The sequence below is a fragment of the Schistocerca serialis genome, chromosome 7 (assembly GCF_023864345.2).
Source record: "Schistocerca serialis cubense isolate TAMUIC-IGC-003099 chromosome 7, iqSchSeri2.2, whole genome shotgun sequence".
Classification (NCBI taxonomy): domain Eukaryota; kingdom Metazoa; phylum Arthropoda; class Insecta; order Orthoptera; family Acrididae; genus Schistocerca; species Schistocerca serialis.
In genome coordinates this window covers 365390392-365416033 of record NC_064644.1, presented here as the reverse complement: position 1 = coordinate 365416033, position 25642 = coordinate 365390392, and the positions used below count along the sequence as shown (strand labels likewise).

The 25642-nt window shown below is 44.5% G+C and overlaps 1 protein-coding gene across 1 annotated transcript in view; it reads left to right on the top strand.

Moving 5' to 3' along the window:
* The window catches only part of LOC126413092 (furin-like protease 2), a 714734-nt gene that overhangs the window by 308736 nt on the left and 380356 nt on the right, over positions 1-25642 (top strand). The window contains exon 3 of the mRNA XM_050082987.1: positions 217-354. Within this exon, the coding sequence (XP_049938944.1) occupies positions 217-354 (138 nt within the window). The remainder of the gene's footprint in view (positions 1-216; positions 355-25642) is intronic.

The window sequence follows — 25642 nt, the reverse complement described above, 5'->3', positions numbered from 1 at the left end:
TGAAGCTGTATAGGCTATGAAAAGTTATTCGACCCTTTTTAAAGGGATTTAAAAAATTCTTGTATTGAAATTGTATTTTTATTTAAATAATTATTTATCAGCAGTTTCCTCTAGAATTATCTGGTATATCCCCTAATTGACCACTGAAAATGACTTGTAGAAGCCACGTGCGCTACACTGCTTCACTGAACCCTGTGGCTTTGGTACGTGTTGCAGGTGACGTGGGTGCAGCAGCAGCGGGAACTGAGGCGCTCAAAGCGCGACCTGGACGCAGCGGCCAGTACTACTCGCAGGCGAGCCGTCCGCGGCAACACCTCCTTCACGGACCCTCTCTACAAGGAACAATGGTACCTGGTAAGTTCGCCGTCCAGCAGAACTGTCTTCTCTTCACATTCAAATTCTCTGATTTTGCCTCTCGATTCTCTGACGTAAGTACGGATATTCCCACTCGCAAAGCTACAGTGATAACTTCTTTCCTGCTTCACGAATAGGGGCTGCCATGTCGTACTACTCAATGCTGAACCTACATACATCTTTCAAACGTTTCTGGGACATTGTAAAAGACCGAGAGGTATAAATGAAGTGATAATTCAGCAATAAACCATCTTATCAAACTTACCGATGCCCATATTAGTGGTCATTAACAAGAGGCATGTCTACCATTCTCCTTTGCTACGGGTGCGACTTTGCTAGGAACATTTCATTGAGTTACACCAATAACTGTACAGGAAGGCAGCCCATTCTTTCTGTAAGGCCGAAACCAGAGAAGGTAGTGATGTTATAAGCTGGAATTTGAAGTGGAAGCGACGCTTTAGCTGATCACAAAGCAGTTCCATTGGGTTCAAGTAGGGCAGGCCAGTCTGTTTCAGGAACATAGTTTCCCCAAAGAATTGCTCATAGATGCTGCTTTACGACAGGCTGCGTTGTCAGCCTGATTCTGTCAACACTTCCAAACTGTTCCTCTATCGTACCAGTACACAATGCTGTAAGATGTGTACATGACCTTCCACATTTACCATTTTCTTAAATGCAATATTCGGATCACAATCTAGCAACGAAAAGCAGCCCCACACTATAACACAGCACCCTCCATGGATCACCTTTCGCACTGCGCATGAGGCCAGGTAACGTTCTACAGGAATTCACCAAACCTAAGCACTTTCATCGGTTTGCTACAGGTTCCATCGTGATTCGTCACTCCAAAACAATGAATTTGAGTCGTCCACAGTCCAGCGGCGTGCTCTTTATTGCACCTCATGTGTACGCTTAGCTTTCACTATGAAGATATGTGGATTACGATGTATTTCTCCATTGTATACCACTTTTTTTAACTCCCTACCTACAGCCATTGTGCTAGATCGATTGCTGGTAATAATGTGGAAACACAAGCAATTTCTTTCGCTGATTTCATGCGATTATAACCACACTTCGCATTGTTCAGCGGTTCCTTTGCGTCAGTATGAGGTCTGCCAGATATTGTCATAGCTGTAGTTATTTCTTTGCGTTTCAGTCTCAAATTCGCATCACCAGTAGTTGACTTGGGCAGTTTTAACTGTTACAGGCTTGACATCCAATGACAAGTCTACGTTCTAAGTCGCTGGGCCGACGCTTTTTTATGTTAGGCTATTGCTGTTAATTCTTTTCTACTGTCAATCAGGTACACTCCTCCCCCTTGAGTGAGAAACTGCCATAAAAGGCAGAAGAAACAGCAGTAATCATCTGTCTGAGGATGAAGAAGGAAAACAACTGCAATGTGTAGTCAAAGGACATGTGACCCGTAATTGTAATAGTGTCATAATGATGAAACTTTAAACTTCCTGGCTGATTAAAACTGTGTGACGCACGGAAACATGAACTCATGAACTTTGCCTTTGTGTGTGTGTGTGTGTGTGAAATCTTGCGGGACTTAACTACTAAGATCATCAGCCCCTAAGCTTACACACTACTTAACCTAACTTATCCTATGGACAAACACACACACCCATGCCCGAGGGAGGACTCGAACCTCCACCGGGACCAGCCGCACAGTCCACGACTGCAGCGCCCTAGACCCCTCGGCTAATCCCGAACAGCTCTTTGCCTTTAGCTGGAAAGTGCTCTACGGATTGAGCTACCGAAACACGTCCCGCGACTCCTCCTCTCAGCATCAGATTCTGGCAGTACCTCGTCTCCTCCCTTCCAAACTTCACAAAAGCTCACCTGCGAACCCTGCAGTACTGGAAGTCGTAGTTGCGTAGCTCAAGCGTCAGCAGTCTGCTTACAGCAGCCTGTTTACGTTCCTGCAGCGGTGCTTAGCCCGTACGCGGTTGTTTACTTCGTGTTAGCCTTCGCTAGAGCTTTCGCCTTCGAATTAGAATGGCTCATTTGTACCGACAATCTACTATCAAGAACAGCTTTGGTTCAAATGGCTCTGAGCACTATGGGACTTAACATTTGTGGTCATCAGTCCCCTAGAATTTAGAACTACTTACACCTAACTAACCGAAGGACATCACACACATCCATGCCCGAGGCAGGTTTCGAACCTGCGACCGTAGCGGTTACGCGGTTCCAGACTGAAGCGCCTAGAGCCGCACGGCCACACCGGACGGCTAGAACAGCTTTGATAATGAAGTTGCACGACCGAAGGCATTTGAAATAGAACGATTTACACGTGAAGAAGTTGAAATTGAACCACAAGATATGATTGGCATCAACTTCTCTGTCACAAGCAATGTGGTCTACCTCAAACTGGACACGACACGGTGTGTGACATGATCGTACGCGGCCATAAAGATTTTTTAAACATGCAGACGGCCATGTCAGAACTGTGGCAATTGATCATGCGGGACTTGGACAGAGAACTGTAAGAGTATTTGAGCTACCATTTGAGGTTCCGGCTGAGGTCGTGGTTAATGAGCTACAAACCTACGGATGGGTACTTAATCACATAGCAGAAAAATTGACAACCTTTACGATGTAACCAGTACTTAATGGTGAGCGACAAATACGCATCGAGCTACCAAAACATGTAACGTCTTATCTCACAATTGGAGGCTGCAGAGCTATAGTCATTTACGACGGTCAGCCGAAAACTTGCTCAGGTTGTGGTCAGGAAGGCCACCTTCACTCAGCGTGTCTCCAACGAAGAATTGTACAGACACCGTCAGGTGAATCTCTAGCAACACCTGTGGCGATGTCTCTCCCTCTCACATGTGCAAATATGTTCCGGAAGGGCGCCACACCGAAAAGTAACAGCGCCCAACAGCTGGACAGGCCAGTGAAAAAGCCGACGACGGCGGATGACGGTACGTGCATGGTGACGGCGGCGAACACCCCCCCCCCCCCCCCCCCCCCACCGAGCAACACCGATCGATACCAACAGCACTAGAGCACCAGACATCAGCCGGCCGGTGTGGTCGTGCGGTTCTAAGCGCGTCAGTTTGGATCCACGTGACCGCTACGGTCGCAGGTTGGAATCCTGCCTCGGGCATAGATGTGTGTGATGTCCTTAGGTTAGTTAGGTTTAAGTAGTTCTAAGTTCTAGGGGACTGATGACCTCAGATGTTAAGTCCCGTAGTGCTCAGAGCCATTTTAATCATTTGAACCAGAGATCAGATGAGCAAATGGTCATCGACAGTCGAATAGTGCCAACGGCTGCCTTCGTGTCCAACTGCAGTGATAACGCACACGCATAAGCAACGGTCTCCGAAACGGCGCAATAGACGACGTCTATCCCCGTCGGAGGACTCCTTAATACGTATGCAGGACGACGATCAAGAAACGACTGAGGAAGACGGCCACCTTACAAAGGATTCCGAACTTCCTCATCTAGAACACCACCGTCTCGACAGCAGCATACGTCAAAAGTAACCTGAAGAACTTGACAACGGACGGCAACCTGCAGTCCACTGCCACTCCAAAGTATTAGAAGGGGAGCCACAGAGAGACGGGGCTGACGATTGTGAAGGGGACCAACCGACAGTCGCAACTGATGACACGGTGGGGGTGGCGCCCCTCTACAGTTCAAGCTATAACTAACAACGGCGGGTAGGACGGGGTCACGTAACGTGCCAGTACAATAGCAGACGGCTTAAGCTCCTATGGCTGATATACATGCGACGGAACGAAGACAAGCGTATCGGTTTGTTTTTATGAATGTCAATAACATACGTTCGCTGATTAAGATGTCATTACTCAAAGACATGCTCCAAGCAGCGGACATCGGCATCGTCCTCCTACATCGATGAATTTCCTGTCATGTACGGGCACGTATCCTACATTTCACACGGTCCACCCGGTTGGCCGTGCGGTCTAACTCGCGGCTTTCCTGGATGGAAGGAGCGCCTGGTCCCCGGCACGAATCCGCCCGGCGGATTTGTATCGAGGTCCGGTGAACCGGCCAGTCTGTGGATGGTTTTTAGGCAGTTTCCTATCTGCCTCGGCGAATGCGGGCTGGTTCCCCATATTCCGCCTCAGTTACACTATGTCGACGATAGCTGCGCAAACAAGTTCTCCACGTATGCGTACACCACCATTACTCTACCACGCAAACATAGGAGTTACACTCGTCTGGTGTGAGACGTTTCCTGGGGTCCACAGGGAGCCGAACGACAGAATAACCCCGGCTTCGGTGTGGGGCGGCGGAGGGGTGACGTGGACTGCGGTAGTCGTCATGGGGTTGCTGACCACTGCGTCTGCGGCGGGGCTGAGCCTGTCCATTTGTTTCTAGGTCCCTGGTTAACATACAATACATTACAATACAATACATATCACATGCCTCCGAAACTGGCAGCGGCATAGCAATACTTGTTATAGAAGGCATCATGGCAGAGGGTGTACTGTACCTACCGTCGACACGGGGATTAGCAATGACAGTACTTGGTATACGACTCATCAATAGCTATGCACCTTCCGGTACAGACAGGAGACGAGAGCGTTCCCGCTTCTTCGCTGACGAAATTGTCCCGCCCTTCCAAGTCCGAAACGAGCGATTAATCCTAGGCGGCGATTTTAAGTGTGTACTTGCACCGAAAGACCAATTTCCTCGATATAACCCATGCCCAGCACTACGAATGTTGTTGCAGAGTATGCATATGTTGACATCTGGGAGCATGTCCATGGCCTTTGACCTGAGTACAGCCGTACAACAAATTCCGCTAGTCGTCTCGACCGAATATATGTCACACGCAATCTTAAAGCGGACGTCCTCGAAATGGAGCTGTGGCCTACAGCCTATACCCGATCATACAGCATTAATATGTACAGCCTCCCTCCGGCGACAGCAAGTGTGGCGTAGCAGCGTTCTTTGGAAAATAAACATCACCCACCTGCGGGACACAGTTTGTCGAGACGTCATTAAAGTGTTTGGAGATCTTGCGAACGACGCTTTCGGTCGTTTCCCACGACCCTAGGTTGGTGGATGGGTTGCGCCAAACCGGCCCTGAGCCGTGCAATGATAACATTTGATCGTGAGCATGCAGTAGGGCGACGTCAGACGATGGGCTTCTATTTCACGGTGCTATGGGAATGTGCCGAACAAATACCTTCTCCGGAGCGGCAACAGGCGGTACAACAGGCAAAGTCCAAAATTATATCCATCATGCAACGCCACCTCGAAGGTACGGTGGTGATGGCGCAGACACTAGATCGAGTTTCAGGAGAACACCCATCAGTGTATCACATCATTAACGAAAACGAAAGACGGCGAAGAGCCCTAGCACATGTTATACGGATGATGGTAGACACCTAATATCGCAACAAGAAATAGGCAATGCCTTTGTAGAACATTACACTCAACTTTACACCGCAGTGAATACTGATATGGAGGCCATTAACGAAGTTACGGATATGATTTTCGGCACCATTGATCCAGAGACGGAAGCCCAACTGATGGGGCAGATTACAGAGGAGGAAGTGACGGAGGCCATTGGTAGGAGAGCGATGAACAAATCTGCGGAACCTGATGTCCTCCTTCTGGAATTTTACAGGACCTTTAGATATGCGATCGCACCACGATGGACTACTATCTTACCGCCGGCTTTTGTGGAGTGGCTGATTATCCCATTTCACAAACTCTCGGGTGGTACAAGAATACGGGACTGCCGACCACTGACGCCCCTTAACTGCGACTTTAAAATATTCACCAGATTATTAGCAGCACGCGTCCGAAGAGTATTGCGGCAAGTAATCTCACTTGATCTGGACGGCACTTGTTGAATACCGCGATTTGATCGCCCTAGTAAAGACGTGCCGCCTCCGTGAAGCACTAGATTTAATAGATTTTGATCAAGCCTTTGAACGAGTTAGCCATAAATATCTAGCAGAAGTCCTGACACACATGCGATTTCCACGACCATTTATCGCTGTCGTGAGGCGGCTAATCAGCAATGCCCCCTCCAAAGCGCTTGTCAATAGACTACGATAAAATCTCTAGTCGTAGCGAGATCGATCAGACAAGCATGTCCCTTATCAACGACATTATATGCCCTGGCTCTCGACCCGTTACTTTGCGGCCTACGACACCGCTTGACAGGACTAACTTTGCAATGATACATATTTGCGTGCAAATGATATGTGGATGACCTGGTTTTGATAGTACGGAGTGAAAACGATATGAGTGTGGCTTTAGACCGGATACGCAAATATGGAACGGCCACTGGCAGCCGTATAAATATGGGCAAGTCTGTAGCGATGAATATTGGTGTTAGACCAACGGAAGAATTTGTAGGACCATTAAGGCTCATGGATATCTTGAAATGTCTAGGTATTGGTTTTACCAACGACGTACGTCGCACAGCAGCGTACAACTATAAGAGACTACTACAGTCAATCCGAACGGGCGTTAGAGGGAACATCACACGAGCATTTGACATTATCCAGTGGGTCACGTATATTAACATCTACCTGGCGTCACAAATTGCGCATTTTCCTAAAGTGCTCCAAATGCCGGTGACGATATCACGACAAATACTGGCTGCGTTCGGTCCCTTTGTGTGTGCAGGTCTACTGTTTGAAGTAAGATACGACGCCCTTACCCTCCCTCTTAGTAGAGGTGGACTTGGTCTTGCCTATGTTCGTGAACGAGCGGTGGTACTATATATCAGCACAATGTTAAAACTGTGGGGATGAAATCAGACTTGTCTGACAGGAATCTTAATAGAAGAACTAGCACCAGTTTCTCGAATGGCGCCAGTGGCGGTCCAGCGCATTTCCCAGTCACTCCAACATATACGTACTTTTCTTATAGAGTACAGTACGTTCAGAAGGCTCTGTCGGAAACTAGACCTGCAACGGCGCATGACCTATATCGGATACTAACGACCGGACGACACAGCAATCCTATTGAGAGGAGGCATCCACATATCAATTGGCAAGTAGTATTGCCATCGATACACCATGTTTCCTTAGACACAGAGACACGAGCAACGTAGTACAGTTAATGGTAAAAATGTCACCCGATCCAGACTCGATGCAATTCGTATGACAGTTTCACCATTGTGCCCTCAGTGCCAAACTCTGGACAAAGATGAAAACCGCCTCATATGCGGCCCCTCGACAGATGTGTGGCTTTTAGTGACACGAATGATCGCTTCCTTTCTCAGAATGGGACAAAACAACATTAAATCTGGGATTATAACCTTTCCGGACGGGACTTACTGCCCACATAAAGAAAAAGGCATGCCTTAAAGTGGCTTCGAGGCCAGACGGTGCTCTATTTGTTCACAGATGGCCCAAAGAACGTCATGGACTTTTGGACATTTTTACAGGAGCGACGTCTAAAGATCGATAACAATCCGAAATGCCGACAGTATTTCATTAACTTCCTATGGAGTGCGTTTCAAGAGCCCCCGCATAGCTGGAACGTCCAGGGTAGGAGAAGTTAAATTATCGATGCCAAGGAAGCATGAACAGAAGATAAGGATAGGTGGATACATCGTGCTTACGAGAAGACATATCCATATGACAGAACAGCATGGGTGATTGGAAATACGCTTCTCCATTGAGATATGTGTTTCTTTCTTTTTAATATGCAATGCGAGAATAATGTTCGGTTTACTAGCTTCAAGCAATACAGAAATATTGTTTGTGCTATGACAAGGCAGTGATTGTTACCGAAATTTAACTTCCCTTAAATGTTATATGTGAACCAGGATTTGCTTTAATCTGTGAAAGGTATTCTTTGGAATTTGACGCATAGTTGGAGAAGTCTTTCTTTCTAACGTAATTTTATTGTGTGTGTGTATTTTTTTTTTTAAATGGCTCTGAGCACTAGGGGACTCAACTGCCGAGGTCATTAGTCCCCTAGAACTTAGAACTAGTTAAACCTAACCAACCTAAGGACATCACATACATCCATGCCCGATGCAGTATTCGAACCTGCGACCGTAGCGGTCTTGCGGTTCCAGACTGCAGCGCCTTTAACCGCACGGCCACTTCGGCCGGCTTTTTTTTTTTTTAAATTTCTGACGTATGTTTACGTTCCAAAGCTTACCACTTATCACAATGTTAATCTTACGTCAGTCTGATTTATAGTTATCATTCCAGATTATATAAAGAAATTGTTATAGTGTCATTTTGAAACACCAAGAAAAATGTAGTTTTTTCGTTTTCTATAGTTCCTGTTTAAATGTATAATATAAATAAAAAAAGCGGTTAAGACGACCGCTCGCATAAAGCGTGAAATTAGAAAAAAAATTAAATAAAAGAAGTCGTGTAAAATGGTACGAAAAAAATAAAAAAATAAATAAAAAAGGATGGTAGAGCACTAGCCAGCGAAAGACAAGAGTCCCGAGTTCGAGTCTCGGTCCGGCACAGTTTTGATTTCCCAGGAAGTTTCATAATAAAAAATAAGTGGTAGAGCACATGTCCACGAAAGGCAAAGGTCCCCGAGTGTCTCGGTCCTGCACACAGTTTCAATCTGCCAGGAAGTTTCATATCAGCGCGCACTCCACTGCATACTGAAAATTTCATTTTGTCACAATGATCTCTCCATTGGCAAAAGATTCCACTTTAGTCTCACATTCGGATCTCCGGGAGTGGCCTGCCAAGAGGCAGGTGTCTATGAAAAAATGAACGGATAACGTTCTACGAGTCGGATTATGAAATATCGGAAGTTTAAACCTAATAGGAAAGCTAGAAAATCGGGAAGGTGAAATGCTAAAGCTCAGTCTGCACACAGTGGGTGTCAATGAAGTGAAATGAAAAGAATGTAAGGAAATCTGTAAGACGAGTATACGGTAATATCAACAACAGCGAAAAATACTACGATGGGAGTAAGATTCATGATGAACAAGAAACTAGGGGAAGAATTAGGTACTGTGGACAGTTCTCTGATAGGGCTGTCATAATCATATTCGACAGACAACCGTTTGAGTTATATATGACGAAGTCACAAGCAAAATATGAAGAGATATAGCAAGTGTATGAAGATACTCAACGGGTAACTCAGTATGTAAAGGTTTACGAAAATCTATTAAACATGTGGGTTTGGATCGCAGTCATAGGGGAACCAATAGAAGAAAAGTTTACGGGAAAGAATTCACCAGGAGAAGCTAGACACTAGGAGAGAAGCACTAGAAATGAGAGAGGATATACGCTAAATGATTCTGCAATAAATTTCAGGTGGCAATAGAAAATGCAGTGTTCCAGAGTCTGAGAAGTAGGTATATTTGGAAGAGACTCAGAGGCACAGGGAGACTCGGGGTGGATTACATTATGATCAGCCAGAGATTCCGAAATCATATATTAGACTGCAATGCATACCAAAGAGTAGATATAGACACACTCCATAGTTAATACTGATGATGAGCAGACTCGAATTTAAGAGAATCGTGCCGAAGAGTGGTCTAGAGGTTTCGTATCTGATTACTTACCAGCTCATACTGATTCACGGGTTCGAACTTCGCCACTGCGTAAAATCTGAATAAAATCATTAGCATTAGCGACAGAACGCTTCCGGTGTAACAAGTAGCCCTCGTTCTGTCAACAGCATTGTCAGGTAGGAGGACAGAGGTTCAGGGCACTCTTGCCCTTACGGCAATAAATTTATCCTAATGGGCGGAAGAATCAGCAGTGATCAATGGCGTAAAGATGCAGAAACCAACGGATACCACTGCATTAACTCATGTAATTTGTATCCACCGGATATGTGGTCCATAATTGAAAAATGTCGTTATGATGTCTCCATTGCCTCAAGATGCCGGACTGGTTCCCCATTCGTATCTCCGGAGGGGGACTGCTAGGCGGAACGTGTCCACGAGGAAAAGACTGATTAACCATAGAAGTGTTAATGTTCTACGAGTCGGGTCGTGGAATGTCAGAAGTTTGAATTTGGTAGGGAAGCTATAATTCTGAAAGAGGAAATGCTAAGGTACAATGCAAATATTGTGGGGGTCAGCGGAGCGAAATGGAAAGAAGACAAGGATTTCTGGTAAGAAGAATACAGGATAATTTCAACAACAGCGGAAAATGGAGTAGTGATAGTAGCATTCGTTATCAACGGGATGGTAGGGCAGAAAAAGAGTTACTGTGAAGAGTCAGTGACAGGTTGTTCTACCAGCAAACAAACACCAACAATAGTTCAGGTACGCAGGAGGACATCGCAAGTAAAAAATGAAAATATGGACGGTAATTACGAGTCAATTCTGTATGTCATGGAAGATTGAAAATCTGCTATAGGGGAAGAAGTAGGTGGATCACGGGAGAAAGGGAATTGGTAGTAGGAACGAGAGAGGCGAAAGACTAATTTTAAATGTTTTGTGCAATAGACTTCGTCTAGTAAAAGCAAGTACTTTGCTAAAAAATCACAAGAGTAGGCGATATAAATTAAAATGGTCGAAAGACAGGTAGATTACAACACTTGTTGGTTGGTTGGTTTGGGGAAGGAGACCAGACAGCGAGGTCATCGGTCTCATCGGATTAGGGAAGGATGGGGAAGGAAGTCGGCCGTGCCCTTTCAGAGGAACCATCCCGGCATTTGCCTGGAGCGATTTAGGGAAATCACGGAAAACCGAAATCAGGATGGCCGGACGCGGGATTGAACCGTCGTCCTCCCGAATGCGAGTCCAGTGTCTAACCACTGCGCCACCTCGCTCGGTCGATTACAACACTGTCAGACAGAGATTCCGAATTCAGAAACTCTTCTGTGAGGCGTACCCAAGAAGATTGAAGTTTAAGAGACTCGTAGGGATAAAACATGGCACAAGGAAGTGGGACACGTAAGTATTAAGGAATGAAGATATACGCTTGAAATTCAATGAGGTTGGACTATAGACACTACCAAAATGAATAACTCAGTAGGCTAGTCGTCTTCCATGTCATCGGATGTAACGAAAACACAGTGTCCATCGTCGTCGTCACCTCACGACCACGCACCAGGAGAAATGGCGTAAATCCTGTGGTGTCTTGCTTGGCGGTATAGTAGGCAAAAGTCAAGAAAGGTAGCAACCTCATCCCAATTGCTCTGCTCAACGCTGACGAACATTGATAGCATGTCGGGTCGGCCAGGGTCTTATTAAGGCGTTCAGTAATCCCGTCAGTTTGCGGATGGTAGACAGTCGTCATGTGATAAGTAACGTTGCACCGACGGTTTATCTCTGTCACAAGATTCGATTGAAAAACTTTCCCTCGATCCGTAATTAACGACCTTGTGGCACCAAGGCACCATGGCAGCAAGAGAGGGGAAGAAAACCAATGTGCACTCCGTGTGCATACCGGGGGGTGTCATTCCAGATGTGGAAAGGGTCCTTCCGGATGCCATGAAGGGTACAGGGTGCACCCATCTGCAGGTGGTCGCTCATGTCGGCACCAATGATGTGTGTCGCTATGGATCGGAGGAAATCCTCTCTGGCTTCCGGCGGCTATCTGATTTGGTGAAGACTGCCAGTCTCGCTAGCGGGATGAAAGCAGAGCTCACCATCTGCAGCATCGTCGACAGGACTGACTGCGGACCTTTGGTACAGAGCCGAGTGGAGGGTCTGAATCAGAGGCTGAGACGGTTCTGCGACCGTGTGGGCTGCAGATTCCTCGACTTGCGCCATAGGGTGGTGGGGTTTCGGGTTCAGCTGGATAGGTCAGGAGTCCACTCCACGCAACAAGCGGCTACACGGGTAGCAGGGGTTGTGTGGCGTGGGCTGGGCGGTTTTTTAGGTTAGATGGCCTTGGGCTAGTACAGAAACGGCAACAGCCTCAACGGGTGCGGGGCAGAGTCAGGACATGCGGGGACCAAGCAGCAATCGGTATTGTAATTGTAAACTGTCGAAGATGCGTTGGTAAAGTACCGGAACTTCAAGCGCTGATAGAAAGCACCGAAGCTGAAATCGTTATAGGTACAGAAAGCTGGCTGAAGCCAGAGATAAATTCTGCCGAAATTTTTACAAAGGTACAGACGGTGTTTAGAAAGGATAGATTGCATGCAACCGGTGGTGGAGTGTTCGTCGCTGTTAGTAGTAGTTTATCCTGTAGTGAAGTAGAAGTGGATAGTTCCTGTGAATTATTATGGGTGGAGGTTACACTCAACAACCGAGCTAGGTTAATAATTGGCTCCTTTTACCGACCTCCCGACTCAGCAGCATTAGTGGCAGAACAACTGAGAGAAAATTTGGAATACATTTCTCATAAATATTCTCAGCATGTTATAGTCTTAGGTGGAGATTTCAATTTACCAGATATAGTCTGGGACACTCAGATGTTTAGGACGGGTGGTAGGGACAGAGCATCGAGTGACATTATACTGAGTGCAGTATCCGAAAATTACCTCGAGCAATTAAACAGAGAACCGACTCGTGGAGATAACATCTTGGACCTACTGATAACAAACAGACCCGAACTTTTCGACTCTGTATGTGCAGAACAGGGAATCAGTGATCATAAGGCCGTTACAGCATCCCTGAATATGGAAGTTAATAGGAATATAAAAAAAAGGGAGGAAGGTTTATCTGTTTAGCAAGAGTAATAGAAGGCAGATTTCAGACTACCTAACAGATCAAAACGAAAATTTCTGTTCCGACACTGACAATGTTGAGTGTTTATGGAAAAAGTTCAAGGCAATCGTAAAATGCGTTATAGACAGGTACGTGCCGAATAAAACTGTGAGGGACGGGAAAAACCCACCGTGGTGCAACAACAAAGTTAGGAAACTCCAAGTTTAAACGCAGCCAAAACCTCTCAGACAAACAGAAGCTAAACAATGTCAAAGTTAGCGTAAGGAGGGCTATGCGTGAAGCGTTCAGTGAATTCGAAAGTAAAATTCTACTTACCGACTTGACAGAAAATCCTAGGACGTTCTGGTCTTACGTTAAATCAGTAAGTGGCTCGAAACAGCATATCCAGACACTCCGGGACGATGATGGCATTGAAACAGAGGATGACACGCGTAAAGCTGAAATACTAAACACCTTTTTCCAAAGCTGTTTCACAGAGGAAGACCGCACTGCAGTTCCTTCTCTAAATCCTCGCACAAACGAAAAAATGGCTGACATCGAAATAAGTGTCCAAGGAACAGAAAAGCAACTGGAATCACTCAACAGAGGAAAGTCCTAGAGGAACGGAAGGTTCGAAATGATTGGAAAAGAGCACAGGTAGTCCCAGTCTTCAAGAAGGATCGTCGAGCAGATGCGCAAAACTATAGACCTATATCTCTGACGTCGATCTGTTGTAGAATCTTAGAACATGTTTTTTGCTCGAGTATCATGTCGTTTTTGGAAACCCAGAATCTACTATATAGGAATCAACATGGATTCCGGAAACAGCGATTGTGTGAGACCCAACTCGCTTTATTTGTTCATGAGACCCAGAAAATATGAGATGCAGGCTCTCAGGTAGATGCTATTTTTCTTGACTTCCGGAAGGCGTTCGATACAGTTCCGCACTGTTGCCAGATAAACAAAGTGAGAACCTACGGAATATCAGACCAGCTGTGTGGTTGGATTGAAGAGTTTTTAGCAAACAGAACACAGCATGTTGTTATCAATGGAGAGACGTCTACAGACGTTAAAGTAACCTCTGGCGTGCCACAGGGGCGTGTTATGGGACCATTGCTTTTCACAATATATATAAATGACCTAGTAGATAGTGTTGGAAGTTCCATGTGGCTTTTCGTGGATGATGCTGTGGTATACAGAGAAGTTGCAGCATTAGAAAATTGTTGCGAAATGCAGGAAGATCTGCAGCGGATAGGCACTTGGTGCAGGGAGTGGCAACTGACCCTTAACATAGACAAATGTAATGTATTGCGAATACATAGAAAGAAAGATCCTTTATTGTATGATTACATGATAGCGGAACAAACACTGGCATCAGTTACTTCTGTAAAATATCTGGGAGTAAGCGTGCGGAACGATTTGAGGCGGAATGATCATATAAAATTAATTGTTCTTAAGGCGGGTACCAGGTTGAGATTCATTGGGAGAGTCCTTAGAAAATGTAGTCCATCAACAAAGGAGGTGGCTTACAAAACACTCGTTCGACCTATACTTGAGTATTGCTCATCAGTGTGGGATCCGTACCAGATAGGGTTGACGGAGGAGATAGAGAAGATCCAAAGAAGAGCGGCGCGTTTCGTCACAGGGTTATTTGGTAACCGTGATAGCGTTACGGAGATGTTTAATAAACTCAAGTGGCAGACTCTGCAAGAGAGGCGCTCTGCATCGCGGTGTAGCTTGCTCGCCAGGTTTCGAGAGGGTGCGTTTCTGGATGAGGTATCGAATATATTGCTTCCCCCTACTTATATCTCCCGAGGAGATCACGAATGTAAAATTAGAGAGATTAGAGCGACAGTCGTTCTTCCCGCGAACCATACGCGACTGGAACAGGAAAGGGAGGTAATGACAGTGACACGTAAAGTGCCCTCCGCCACACACCGTTGGGTGGCTTGCGGAGTATAAATGTAGATGTACATGTAGATGTAGACCATGTTTTAATACAGTGTCTTCCACGATGAATTTGGCTACCTCGAATGCTTTGGCTTTTCTCACGGCTTTTGTAATGGCATAGCGTGTCAGATAATCAGTGCAAACAATAATCCATCTAATGCCACTAGCAGACGTAGTAAATCGTCCGAGGAGGTCAATCCCAAAATGCTGGAAATGCGTTACGGCTGGTGGAATTGGTGTGAGTCGGCCAGGTGGTTTCTGAGGAACTGGCTATCACCTATGGCACTCTAGACAGTGCGACACATAGTGACGTACACTCCTAAATAAACCTGGCCGAAAAATCTCTTGCGGGTTCTATCGTATGTCTTAATAAATCCTAAATGTCCGGCCTTAGGTATGTCATGGAATTTTTGGAGAACATTGAATAGAATGTGTTTAGGAATCGCTGGAAGCCACCTCTTTCGAAACGTATCAAACTTTTTCTTGCAAAGTATTCCATTAGCTACCTTAAATTGCGCTTTCACATCCTCTGATCGATTTACGGCTAGCATAATTTGAGATATCTGGGCGTCCTTCTTCTGCTCAACAGAGAGATCCTGGAGTGCGGAGAGACAGTAACTATCATCATCAAAGACTTGATCGTCTTGCAAAGGACTTCTTGAGAGACAGTAGTCATCTCGGTGTTTCCTTCCACTTTTGTACACTATGGTAATGTCACACTCTTGAAGACGTAGTGCCCACCTGTCGAGTCGTCGTGTTGGAACCTTAAGACATGTCAACCAACAAAGTGAATGATGGTCTGTAACAACTGTGAATGGCCTTCCAAAGAGATACTGTCGAAATTTGCACATGGCCCAGATCACAGCAAGACATTCTCCTTCTTTAGTTGAAGAGTTTCTCTCAGATTTTAAAAGTGTCCTAGAAGCATAGGCTATAACCTTCTCTTTTCCATCCGAAATTTGCACCAGAACAGCAATGATCCCATACTCGCGGTGTGTAGTTCTGTAGGTGCTCTCTCATTATACAGATCAAGTACAGGGTCAGTCGTCAGAGCTTTTCGCAGCAGATCGATAGAAGCTTGTTGAGCGCCACCCGAGATGCATTTATCATTGGCCTGGATCTGATACAAGAGTCTTTGATAAAACGACGGTAATAAGAACGTAATCCAAGGAAGCTTCTCACATCTCTAATACTTTTAGGAATAGGAAATTCTGTTGAAGATCTCACCTTCTCTGGCTCTGGCCGCACACTTTCGTCTGACACAAGCTGTCCATGTATTTTGATTTCTTTTGCTCCAAAGACATAATTTCTTGAATTAAGTTTCAGTCCGCCTTGCTGGAGACAAGAACTGTCCTGAGTCTTTTTAAATGCTCATCAAATGTCTATGAGAATACTATAACGTCATCTAAATAACAAAGATACAACGTCCGCTTCAGGTGCCCTAGATGATTATCCATCATCCGTTCAAAAGTTGCTGGTGCATTATACAAACCGAACGGCATTACCTTAAACTCACACAGGCCCTCAGGGGTGATGACTGCAGTTTTCTGACGATCAGCCTCATCTACTTCGATTTGCCAGTATCCCGAGTACATGTCCATGGTTGAGAAAAACTTAACCCTCTTCAGACAATCTAGTGTATCGTCAATTCGTGGAAGAGGGTAAACGTCCTTTTTAGTTATCTTATTAAGCTTCCTGTAATCAACACAAAAGCTCCAACTGCCATCCTTCTTCCTGACGAGGACCTCTGGTGACGACCATGGGTTTTACGAAGACTAAAATATGTCATTCTTCATCATTTTCTCTACCTCGCCGCGAATTATTCCACGTTCCGTTGCTGAAACACGGTATGCTCTCTGGCTTATTGGTTGATGGTCTCCAGTGCTAATCCAGAGTTTCACCGTCGATTTGTCTAATATGCTCTTCACCTGTGGATTGAAGCATTCAGAGAACTCTTGAAGAATGGCAAGTAGCTTCCCCTGTTGTTCCTTAGTGGGACCTGGTGATAGTCGAGATAGAAGATCTTGTCTCATAGTGGTAGCGCCAATTTCGCCCACAGACTCGGCATCGGAGGTTTCTATGACGCTCAGCATGTGCTACGCACATGCGTCTTGGAAGGATCTGCGACAACAGTTAACTATCCCCAATTCACCGAATCCGTTCTTAAACGAGACGACGGAGGCTGGGATGACCAAGTTATTCTACAGTGGTCTGCTTATTTTACATTCCACTGCAAGATCCATGGGTTGATGCATGGCATGACGCGTGACAGTTACCTTTCTAGTGCTCACTGCAGGAATGATCACTTCATCCAGCACACATAGTCTCCACACACTCGGATGCGCATCTTCCTGGCCGCAGTATCTCATCTCGTCCAACATAATCTTCGAGCGACCACAAACTGCCTGAGAAGCTTCCAAAACGTCCCATTCGAGAATGACGTCATGACTACAATCTTGTTTTATTTATTTATTTATTTACATGTCAAGTTGCGTAGGACCAAAATGAGGAGCAAATCTCCAAGGTCATGGAACGTGTCAGTACATGAACTTACAACATAAAATGTAGTAACAGATAAAAATAAATGTTCATGAACCTGAAAGAAAATCATTCCATAAGTTTAAGCAAACGCTATCAGCAATACAATGAGAATCATCTTAATTTTTCAAGGAACTCCTCTACAGAATAGAAGGAGTGACCCATGAGGAAACTCTTCAGTTTGGATTTGAAAGCGCGTGGATTACTGCTAAGATTTTAGAATTCGAGTGGCAGCTTATTGAGGATGGATGCAGCAGTATACTGCACACCTTTTTGCACAAGAGTTAAGGAAGTCCGATCCAAATGGAGGTTTGATTTCTGCCGAGTATTAACCGAGTGAAAGCTGCTTATTCTTGGAAATAAACTAATATTGGTAACAAGAAACGACAATAAGGAATATACATATTTAGAGGCCAGTGTCAAAATACCCAGACTCGTGAACAGACGTCGAAAAGAGGTTCGTGAACTCACACCACTTATTGCCCGAACCGCCCGTTTCTGAGCCAATAATATCCTTCTAGAATGGGAAGAGTTACCCCAAAACGTAATACCATACTACATAAGTGAATGAAAATAAGCAAAGTAGACTAATTTACGTGCCGAAATATCACTCACTTTCGATACCGTTCGAATAGTGAAAATGGCAGTATTAAGTCTTTGAACAAGATCCTGAACGTGGGGTTTCCACGACAGCTTACTATCTATCTGAACACCTAGGAATTTGAACTGTTCAGTTTCACTAATCATATGCCCTTTCTGTGAGATTAAAACGTTAGGTTTTGTTGAATTGTGTGTTAGGAACTGTAAAAACTGAGTCTTACTGTGATTTAACGTTAGTTTATTTTCTACAAGCCATGAACTGAGGTCATGTACTGTTCTACCTGAAACCGAGCCAATGTTGCACACAACATCCTTTACTACCAAGCTAGTGTCATCAGCAAACAGAAATATTTTAGAGTTACCCATAATACTAGAGGGCATATCACTTATGTAAGTAAGGAACAGGAGCGGCCCCAACACTGATTCCTGGGGCACTCCCCACTTGACGGTACCCCACTCAGATCCCACATCACAGCCGTAATCAACATTGTTAATAATGACCTTTTGCTGCCTGTTGCTAAAGTAAGAGGTGAACGAATTGTGAGCTACTCGCCTTATTCCGTAATGGTCCAACTTCTGGAGCAATATTGTGTGATCAACACAGTCAAATGTCTTTGTTAAATCAAAAAATAAGCCTAGCGTTCGAAACTTTTTGTTTAGCCCATCCAGTACCTCACCAAGAAAAGAGAATATAGCATTATCAGTTGTCAAATGACTTCTAAAGCCGAACTGTACATTTGATACCAAATCGTGTGATATAAAATGATCAATTAACCTTACATACACAGCCTTTTCGATAACTTTTGCAAACACTGATGGCATAGAAATAGGTCTAAAATTATCTACATCATCCCTTTCTCCCCTTTTATAAACCGGCTTTACTACTGAGTACTTTAATCGCTCAGGAAACTGACCATTCCTAAAGGAAAAATTACAAATATGGCTAAATACAAGGCTAACATGTGCAGCACAGTACATTAGTATTCTACTAGACACTCCATCATAACCGTGAGAGTCCTTAGTCTTCAGTGATTAGATTATTGTCTCAATCTCCCTCTTGTCTGTATCACAGAGGAGTATTTCAGACGTCAATCTCGGAAAGGCATTTGCTAAGAAATTTATATGATTTCCTGTAGATACTAAATTTTTATTTAATTTACCATCAATGCTCAGAAAATGGTTATTAAATACTGTACATATATCTGATTTATCAGTAACAGAAATATTATTACTGCAAACTAACTTTATATCGTCAACCTTGTGCTGCTGACCAGACACTTCCTTCACAACTGACCATATGGCTTTAATTTTATGCTGTGATTTAGCTACTCTATTTGCATACCACATACTTTTTGCCTTGCTAATAATATTTTTAAGCACCTTACAATACTGTTTGTAATGGGCTACTGTATCTTGATTGTGACTACTTCTAACATTTTGATATAATTCCCGCTTTGTTTCACATGATATCCTTATCCCACTAGTCAGCCAATCGGGCTGTCCATTACTGCTAGTACCCCATTTAGAATGTTCTAATGGAAAGCCACTCTCAAAGAGCATGAGAAATGTGTTATGGAAAGCATTGTATTTATCAACTATATTATCGGCACTGTAAACATCTTGCCACTCTTGTTCTTTGACAAGTTTTGAAAAACTCTCTGTTGCTGTTGGATTAACTTTCCTACGTAGTTTGTAATTAAATACGACATTGGTTAGAGTACAAAAACCTTTTAGTGATAAAATTTGTGCATCATGGTGTGAAAGGCCATTCACCCTTTTACTAACAGAATGCCCATCTAGTAATGAAGAATGAATAAAAATATTGTCTATGATGTGCTACTGTTCCCCTGCACCCTAGTTGGAAAAAACAGTTTGCATCAGATCATATGAATTTAGGAGATCTACCAACATCCTTTTTCTTGCACAATCATGTACAAAATTAATATTGAAGTCACCACATAGAACTACTTTCTGGTACTTCCTACAAAGTGAATCAAGAGCCCTCTCTAGCTTAAGCAAAATTGCTCTGAAGTCGGAGTTAGGGGACCTATAAACAACAGCAATTAGAAGTCTAGTTTCACTAAATTCAACTAATGCTGCACAACTTTCAAATATATGTTCAGTGCAGTGTCGTGAATCGTCTATGGTCTCTAATGAAATACTGTTTTTTACGTACAGAGCCGCTCCCCCACCCCGCAAGGAACTCCTTGAGAAACAGCCAGCTAATCTGTAGCCTGGTAAAGGAAGCCTCTGAATTATCAAATGATTTAACTGGTGCTCAGATATACCAATAATTTCAGAGTTAGCATCTATTAGTAGTTCACTAACTTTATCTCTAATACCTCTCATATTTTCATGAAATATGCTAATTCCTTCTCTACTTGGAAACATTACATCCTCTGGAGGTGAGCCCTTAGTTAGAGGCACTTCCTTTAAGCAGATATACCTATCAGCTGACTTCAGTCTAAAAAAGGTGCAGCTCTAACACCAACTACTGTACGAATTTTTCCATGAGTGATACCACTACCACCACCCACTACACTGTCACCTATAAGCTTAGCCAGCCTCCCCTTCCCATACCTATTGAGGTGCAGGCCATGCCTAGTGAAACCCCATCTACTGATAGACCCAACTGGCACCACTAAGATGTGATCCATGCCCTCCGCCATCAGTGCCCTCCCCAGCCCCACATTAACGCGCCTAACAGCCGCATTAAAGTGAGGCCGATCATGACGCTGAAACAGTTGCACGAAATGCATATTAGTACCACCAGTTTGAGTAGCTATCTTAACCAAGTCACCACTGACATCATATTCCCCGTCCCTATCGAGACTGTTCCCTGCTCCACCCACTATCACTACCTAATCCTCTTTCGTAAAATTCTTACATAACTCCCTTATGCTTTCAGTCACCTGAGCCAACCCTGCACTAGGCTTCACAATGCTGGTGACCTGGTACTCACTCCCCAACACTTCCTGCAACTGCTGGCCCACAACTCTACCGTGGGAACTACCTAGCAGCAGAACCTTCTTTCTGCTAGACTTTGCAACTAACCTAGGCCTCCTAATTGCTGAGGACTGCTGCAAGTTACCTACATCTACGGCTACAGGAGGCTCCTCTCCACTCATCCACTCAACTCTGACAGTTGGTCGTATCTATTGCATGTATGCAAAGTAAAACTGTCTGAGTACCTCCTCTTCCTAGCTACCTTCTTGCCAACTGCCAGTTCCCATTCCCCACCACCCTTCACCCTCCTCAACCTGTCTAGTTCCTCCTTTGCGCATTGTAACTGCACCTGAAGGGCACAGGTCTTACGCTCATGATCCTCTATTAACTTGTTTCTACTACAGATTCTACATTCCCAGGAGAGGATCTCCCTAAAATGACCATTGGCTTCCCCACTGCACTCCCCCCTATGAAAATACTTTGAACAAATGCCACACCGTAATACACTACTCACAAACCTACGACAGAGCCCACACATTTCACTCATGGTAAATTTTACAGTTACTGAAAAAAAACTGTACGTCTACGGTAGCAAAGTTCAGTTACACCAGTAGAACTATTTAAGAACTAACAATAATGGTCTCGAAATTCTCTGCCTACTAAGAAAGCAGCTACTTGTATTAATACTACTACAACACAGCCGATAGCAGTACCAGCAAAACTTCACAAAATTATTAGCTACAACCAATAAATTAAAACTACCACTGTAACACTAACCGAAGTTAAATCATTATATGAAAATTTTACTGAAATTTTTCACTAGAAAGAACAATACACGTCAGTTGAAAACTAAAGCACGAAAATTACTAACGCCTTCAACACACTGAAAACTCTCTAAAACACAGCGAGCGAACGATTACTCAAGTTCATTAAGTCGTTATTTCGCCACAAACGGCACGCAACACCGCTAAAATCTATTAAATTTAATATCTGTATTACAGAGCACAAGTAAGTTTGTCAGTACTTAGCTTATAACCGCTACAGCTGCAGTTATTCGAATTCTAAGGGCTGTGTAAGGACACTTATATCCACACGAATGGTAGATCTTCCTGTAGGTTTTACATGTTTCCCATCAGCCACTTTGAGCAGACATGGCGGCGGCGGTACATCACTGAAATGACTGAATATGATGCTACAGAGTCCACAAGAGCCTGGGCTGGTCGGCCATCCACGAGGATATCGGCGTAGTTTCCTATGATTCTTTAGTGATCGACGACGGAGGATTTTTTTCTTCTTCTGCCTCACCTCCAAGGAAGGTCGCACCCTGTAGTTTTCCAGATTGCGGCGGCTAGGTGATCGGCTGGAGCTTCTAAACAGCGATGGAAACCTTGATTGGCGTGTTGGGGAGCGTCCTCTCTAGCGGCTAGCTTTCGGCGATGGTGACCTACGTCGTCCTTCAGCCACATCTTCTTCACCACATCTTCTTGTTCATCTTCGTCGTGCCGGAGTTGGCGTAAGCTAACATCGGTCTGCTGTCTTCTGGCGCGGGCATAATCAAATATCCGCCACCTTTCTTGACAATAGCGCACCACATGTCCCAGTCGTCCACAGTGGAAACATACTGGTTGGTTATCCTGGGTCCTGCAGACGTCAGTCTTCCTTGGTGCCCAAAGAGGTTCCTCATGCGGCATTGTAGAAACGTAACTCCGCCTGGGTCTCGACTTTTTCAGCGTTTTAAATGGAAATGAAGGACGAGAGATTGGATTCAATGTCTGTTCCACTTCCTCCCTTATGACCTACTGAAGCGGCTCGGTTTTTTGCTCGCCGTGCAATCCAAGTGCCTTTTGAACTTCCTCTCTCACTATCTGACGAAGAACACTTGCGAAACGAGTTGCTTCCTATATCACAGACATCGATACGACGTTAGGAAGCCGTTCAAACTTCTTGCATGTACCTTCAGCATGTACCTACCTTCAGCCACTTGTTGGGATCTTGGCCATTGTCACCAGAGAACCCGGAAGGATGTCTCATGTGATGGCACACAGTTGCTGTCATCGTAAGGTCCTCTTCTTCTTCTGTCTCCTCCACCAGAATAATGTCACGTAGAACAAGGTGTAAGTAGATGAATGACGAACACTAAATTTACTTAACGAAGGTTTGTTCAGCACTTGCACATACAAGGGCGCGGAGCGAACTGACTTCGGCCAGAACTCATACAGTATATATACAGCTTCAGACCATTCCAGTACAGTGATTCTTCACATTTGTGAATACCTCCAGAATGTACTCGAACCGAACATAGAAATTATAACAGTACAGTTTAGGTAAGTTTTGTACTCACGACCCTCCATGCAACAGTTGGGCATCATCACCACTACACCACGGTGTACTCAGCTTCTGCTGCGACAATGTATCCACTTTTTGTGGATGCATATCAGTGTTACTAGGAGCAGCGGGTTTTGCATCTATACTAAGCTTGACGTTTAATGTGGAAACCCCTTCGAGGAAAAGCATCTAGTGTCTGTGTCCTGCCTCTTGGAGAATAATCCACCTCATTCTGAGGCAGCTCATACGTTTGCGTGCTTGCTTTCCCAATCCTATTCCAGAATGTTTCCACCTATTCTTTCCGTTGCTGTGATGCTCCATAAGGAATCTAGAATGATTTTCTTTGTGGCAGCGCTGAATGAATCCAGTTTTGATGTACTGGAATGTGTGCCTAGTTCAGCCCCTCATGGTACGTCATGTAGCTGTTACCTCACTCCTTAACTCTAATCTGGTTACGTATAAACATTCTTCTTCCAACCAAACTTCCAGAGTCGTAGCAGCTTCCAAATTATCAGTCAGTGCTAACACATCCCAGTCATTCTACACGAGAAGGACTCATTAGAATAGCTGCTGACGAATTCAAAGTAGGCTTGGGCGTACTGAATGACGCTTTTGTTTCTACCGTCCTGACTATTTTACCGTCTCCACAAGGGTTGTCAGCCATCAGAGTATCCACTCGCCATTGCAAAATGAAAAGTAATGCCTCCACCCTCGTATCTCTTCGACAGTTGGCAGCATTGGTATGCAACAGGTACTGGCTTGTTCCGTAGCCTCTTCTCTACAGCTCCAGTTGGCGGGAAGCCTTAGCATTGAACGGTTGTTTCGTTACAGTGTAAAGTATGGAACCCTGCGCAGATGGTCAGTCAATGCGATTTAAGCAACGTGCAGTCATTGAATTCTTGACAGCCCAAGGTGTCACCCCAAAGAAGATCTGTCAGAGAAGGAAAGCAGTTTATAGTGATTATATTGATGCGAGTACTGTGCGTCGTTGGGCGAGTAAGTTTAAAGAAGTTGAGGCGGAAACATCTGACCTGTGTGACAAACAAAGAGTTGAACGTCCTATGACAGCTACCAACGAGTTTCACAAGCAAATGTTGACAGATTGATTCAGGACGATCCTCGTATCACACAGAGAGAAACTGCAAGCACAATCGACGTTTAATAAGAACGTATGGGTCACATTATTGCTTTACTTGGCTATCGGAAGGTCTGTGCGCGATGGGCTCCTCGGCTGCTGACTCCTGAAATGAAAGCGCACAGATTTGAAATTGTCCAGGAACTCCTCTCGCGTTACGAGACTGGTGACGCCTTTCTCCATTCAATTGTGACAGGAGACGAAACTTGGATACAACTTTACGACTCGGAGACGAAACGTCAGTCGATGGAATATTGACCCAAAGACTCGCCCCAGAAAAAGAAATTCAAGAGGCATGACCACAGTGTTCTGGGACGCAGGTGGTGTTATCGACGATAATTTCCTCGATTGTGGAACAACAATAAATTCATAGCGTTACGTCACAACGTTGCGAACTCTGAAACGACGGCTAACAGGGATCCGAAAGGAAGAGGGAAATGTTTTCCTACAGCATGACAATGCAAAACGAAACATTTCGCGTGCCACCACAGCATAACTCCAAAGACTGATTTTCATCAAAGCACGGCATCCTTCATACAGTCCAGATTTATCACCGTCTGACTTCCATCTGTCCCCAATAATGAAAGACGCTCTGTGGGGACATCATTATGCTTCTGATGACGACGTTGAGAATATTGTGGGACTATGGTTGCGGAAACAGTGTGTCGACTTCTTCCGTGACGACTTCAGAAAACTTGTTCATTTTGGCAGAAATGTATCCAATTGGCTAGTGATTATGTGTAAAAGTGGATATTGGTTATTAAAGATGACATTCTAAGGATTATTTCTGCGTTTTATTTACTAAAACATTCCCATCCAAACCCAATTAACGAAGGTGGAGGCATTACTTTTCATTCAACCCTCGTATAAACTTCATCTATCAAAATTACAATACACTTAATGTATACAAAAATTCCAAGTTAACTAGTACACTCAGAATAGCAATACTAAACGGCTTGCTAAAAGCCAACAACCTCGACTCCACAGGTTGATGTTCCTTGTGACCATAACGTCGGAAAATGTCCCTACTACTTTTTCTGATACTGATTACGTTCATGGCAATTTGTGGCCTGCCGAATTAAGTTGCTGGCATCTGGTCGCAAGTAGAGATCCCTATAACGTCCCCAAAACTGAGACAATTCTGAAGGACCTTTCAGTTCCAAAAATCACAACTGCACATTTCTGTGCATGTCAATTTTCTCTACCAAACCCGTGCCCAGGGACAAATGAAACCACAAAATCAGAA